Source organism: Mangifera indica, chromosome 1 (assembly GCF_011075055.1).
Source record: "Mangifera indica cultivar Alphonso chromosome 1, CATAS_Mindica_2.1, whole genome shotgun sequence".
Taxonomy (NCBI): domain Eukaryota; kingdom Viridiplantae; phylum Streptophyta; class Magnoliopsida; order Sapindales; family Anacardiaceae; genus Mangifera; species Mangifera indica.
Window position 1 is genome coordinate 22,883,099 of NC_058137.1, and position 4,144 is coordinate 22,887,242.

The following is a 4,144-nucleotide window of genomic DNA, read 5'->3' on the forward strand; positions in this document are numbered from 1 at the left end:
AGTTTAGCCAAAAAGGGGATGTCGGCTGAATTATTTCAGTCATATTTGGCCAACAAAACAACTATCCATTTGACTAAATCTGATTGAATCACAAGGCTTTAACCAATTTCAACCACATATAACTCTTTTTGAGAATGACTAAAAACTCCTCTTGTATTATATTGTGCTAATTCTCAAAAACTTCAGGAGTAGTATTTAACTATTGAAGTAGTACATTTAATGTAGCATCTCGATGGTGAACGAAACAATGAAAACTTCCAGATCCTTTCTTATTTTATATGCATTGAAGTACTTGCGAATCTGACTTTGGTTTTGAAGAAGAAGAAGTTTCTTTAGATCTACCACTAGGGTATTGTACATTGGCCTCAAACTTTGATTATTTTATTACTGTTGAAATATTCTTTTTGTATGTTTAAGTGCAATGAACTTTTTAGATGTATTCTTCTTGATCTACAATATTTTGCATAAAGTTATTATTTTATATTTGATTTGAAATGTTGTTGTTATGTTGAACAAATGAATCAATCAGTTTAACTGAGAATTAATTGTAAGGTTGCAGCCATTGATCTCCTTCAATGTAAGACAAGTTAGTGAAAGCAGAAGCCTGTGTATCATTCAGTCTCTGAACATAAGCTGCCCTCGCTGTCATATTTGCTCCTGCTCCTGTGCAATTGTATTCTCCATAGAAAATAGTCCTGCATGGGATTAACCAAAAAGAAAAAAAATATTAATTAGATCTCCACTTTATATCTTAATTGAAATAAAGATCAGAGATCACAATTACCCCCACAAAAATTAGGGTTTTTCTAATATCTCTTGTAACTTAGCTTAAGCCTAACAATGACCATGCTCGGGTACTTTTCCTGTTGGAAAATTTTTTAAATGTGGACAAACATTAAGGTTTTTTTTTTTAATTTGATAAAATCCATATAAATGTATAATCCAATGAATTATGTTTTGTGAGTATATTGTGATCAGTTTTGTTAAATGTATCATATACTTCATAAATAAAATATGAGTTATAACGATGCAAGTATAGGTTATTAAATTTATTAAGGTTGTGATAGGAAGGTTATATAAACTTTTTTTTTTTTCCAATGCATGAATTATAAATCACCCATTGAAATATCACCATTTCGGAAGCATATAAAAAAGGAAGACTAATTTCACCAGATCGATAATCCATCGGATTTAAAGTTAATTCAACATCAATTATAGCACATAGGTTTATCTGAATTTTTAAATCTTCTAATTTTATGTATTCTATAATATATGTGTAATTTATCCAACATTTCCTTGAATGCAATTTCCTAAATAAAGTTTCATACTTTAATCTCCTTTCTTTGTTATACATTTCATTTTACCTCACAATTGCAATTTTCTGTTCTTCCACTGGATGCATGGAAAGAAAAAGTGTTTAATGGAAGGAGACATACTGGTCTCTGGTAGGGTCGTTGAAGTCATTCCAGCCTTCGGGGGCAATGATATCGGTCATATAAGAGAAAGCAAAAACGACACGAGAGAAAGGTCTCCAAGCTCGGCCAAGCCATATTCTTCCTGTTCCCCCCACACTGCAGTTCACAAATACAAACCCTGTATTTTCATCCTTTGAAGCTCTTCCTTGCGCTGTTACTGCTCCGTTTATGAACTTTGATCCTGAAGCCACCGGGCTCGCAATGGAAATCAACGTGCAATCCTGGAGAATACAAGTAGGATTTGTAAAAGTTCTTATGCATAAAGGATATTCCCTAATCTAGACCTCTAATCTTTAAAGGATAAGCAAATGTTATACATATACACTTTTGTAAACATAGATAGATACATGTATGGTATTGAATATTATTTTATCATTAATTTAAAATCATTTAATCATATAATAATATATTATATGTATACTTATTAATATATAAAAAAGGAGAACAAAAAATTTCTACATTACTTAGACCATCATCTGATATACTATTTTTCTACTCAAGATTTCTATATTTACATGAAAATTATATCTACAAGTAAATTCAGATTCCAGTTGAATCCATACTCTTGTCTGATCAATGCAGCCATGGTTTACTATATTCATTAATTACTTCACAATAATGGTTTAAGTTAATGAAATATGGTTTATTTGCTTTGCTTGCACCTTTTATTTTTAAATACAAAGTCATTCATGTTATGATGAAAATTGGCTAGGTGGCCTCTCAATTTATGATTTCGAGGGCCAAGATTCCCAGGAAAAGAAACGATTTTCCTGTTTTTCATATCCATGCATTTCACTCAACATGTTAAGCAATCAATGTTGTTAATGTTACTAAGATTGCTTGAAAGCAAAACTTACCTCATACAGTGACCTGCCATTGCCAAAAATGAAATCAATGGAACCTTGAATGTAACAATCTTTGAAGTAATGGCGACCTCTATCATCATGAAGAGTGTCTTGAGCTCCATAGAATCCGCAACCCCAGAACGCTGCTTCATCTCCTGATACTCTAATTGCAACTGCTTGTGCTCCTACATCTCCTGGATTTGGAATTGGCGCCAGATTCTATAGTATAACATAAAACAAATCAACACTAACAATCATATATATAGGGAGTATAGTGTGATCACAGATACTCTTACCATGAAGCTTATGTTCTTAGCAATGAAGTTGTTAGCGAAAACCTGAACGGAACCGCTGTAAAATGTGCCATTTGCAGACTTTGCCGTGTCGTTCCATGCAATAGCAGTCGATGTAAAACCTTGCCCTTGAAATGTTATATTTTGTTTAGTTCTTGAAACAATCACTTTTTCACTGAAACATGAACACTTACACAAAATTAATGAGATTATCGTGGGTAAATCAATGTCGAAAGAAGTATCATGATCAGGCAGCTCACTAATAAATGCCAGAGTTGATCAATATAATGTTCCTTTTCAGGCTGAAATTGGCGACTGCATCAATGGCAGACTGAATTTTGGTGAAGTTACAGCACCCGTTTCGATCGACACAAAAATAGGAGGTTGTGTTAGTATCTGGAGGGATGAAATCAACTGGAAAATCGTCACAAATCGATAAAGTTTCATTATGATCAGAGGGCTTATGACGTTTATTAAAAGAAACATGAGTGTCAAGATATTTGAGGAGTGAAGCTGTTAGGTTTGGATGGAGGAGAAAAGTTGAAGTGAAAATTGAGAAAAGAGCAAAAATAAGAGCGAGAGAGATGCTTGTGAGGGTGATCATTTTGAAATGACTAATAAATTAAATTCTTGGAGAAATGATGAGAATGAGAAGGATTATATTTGAATAGGAGAATGCAGAAACATGCACTTGAAGTGTAAGAATTGATGGCATGTCTTGCAAATTACGTAGTTTCGCCCCTTCCATACTCTTTAAACCTACCAATTTTATGCTTGAATTAATGAGAATTCACTCAATGGTGAATTCACTCAAGTTTGTCTTGCATCTTGGATCAATCCCATGTCGTCGTCATATTCATTTACCATTATACCACCTTATAATGCTCAGGCTATAAAATGTATGTGATATAATTAAAGCCCAACTTACAATTATTAATGGTGGAAAATATAGATAAAAAATTGTTTGATTCTGTTGATCTGAGAAGAAACTAATACATGTTAATAAATCAAAAGGATGCGTGGTGGGAAATCATTTTCATTTAAGGGAATAAGAATTTGTATTTCAGCGGTCGATTTCTTTGTTCTATTTCTTCTTTTGAATGAGTACCAAGTCTTCCTCAAAAATAAAGTCCAAAAGATTGTTGCTGACGATTGTTGAAGATTGATTTTTGATGCATCAATCACTGGATACAACTTTGTGGCAGCTTTTAAGTTTAGGGCATCTTTTTTTTTGGGTTAAACTTATGACTTATGAGGGGGAGCAGAAGGAGAAAATGATGAGTGATCCACTCAACTTTTCTATGTTTCAGTCCTTTAGGCCATGCCCATAACCTAGGCTAATGAGTTGGGTCCTAGAAGAACTCTTATTTTAACTAGAATCTCCTCCTTCAACTCATTGACAAAAGCTCCGTTAAGTAAATTGTCTGATAAATCCTATAGTAGTGTAGATAACTTCTCTAATCAGCACCGATAATCTGCCACTATCCCTATGTGTCAAAGTGAAAGTAATTCTTCATAGGACGTTCTCTCT

At 33.3% G+C, this 4,144-nt stretch overlaps 1 protein-coding gene across 1 annotated transcript; it reads right to left on the reverse strand.

The window, feature by feature from the left end:
* Window positions 1-458: 458 nt before the first annotated feature.
* LOC123195363 (probable pectinesterase 8) lies at window positions 459-3,217 on the reverse strand. Its single transcript, XM_044609062.1, has 5 exons — window positions 2,874-3,217; window positions 2,617-2,788; window positions 2,333-2,539; window positions 1,437-1,696; window positions 459-695 (listed from the first exon to the last, which is right to left on the reverse strand). Exons 1-5 carry the CDS (start codon window positions 3,215-3,217, stop codon window positions 542-544), a joined length of 1,137 nt encoding a protein of 378 aa, XP_044464997.1. The 3' UTR covers window positions 459-541.
* Window positions 3,218-4,144: the final 927 nt, after the last annotated feature.

What these genes read in the sequence shown, in the direction of transcription:
- LOC123195363 (XM_044609062.1), bottom strand. Translation starts at nt 3,217, where the DNA reads ATGATCACCCTCACAAGCATCTCTCTCGCTCTTATTTTTGCTCTTTTC. An exon ending in CTAAGAACATAAGCTTCATG is followed by an intron (nt 2,540 to 2,616) that starts GTAAGAGTATCT and finishes GTTATACTATAG; the next exon opens with AATCTGGCGCCAATTCCAAA. An exon ending in AACGACCCTACCAGAGACCA is followed by an intron (nt 696 to 1,436) that starts GTATGTCTCCTT and finishes AATCCCATGCAG; the next exon opens with GACTATTTTCTATGGAGAAT.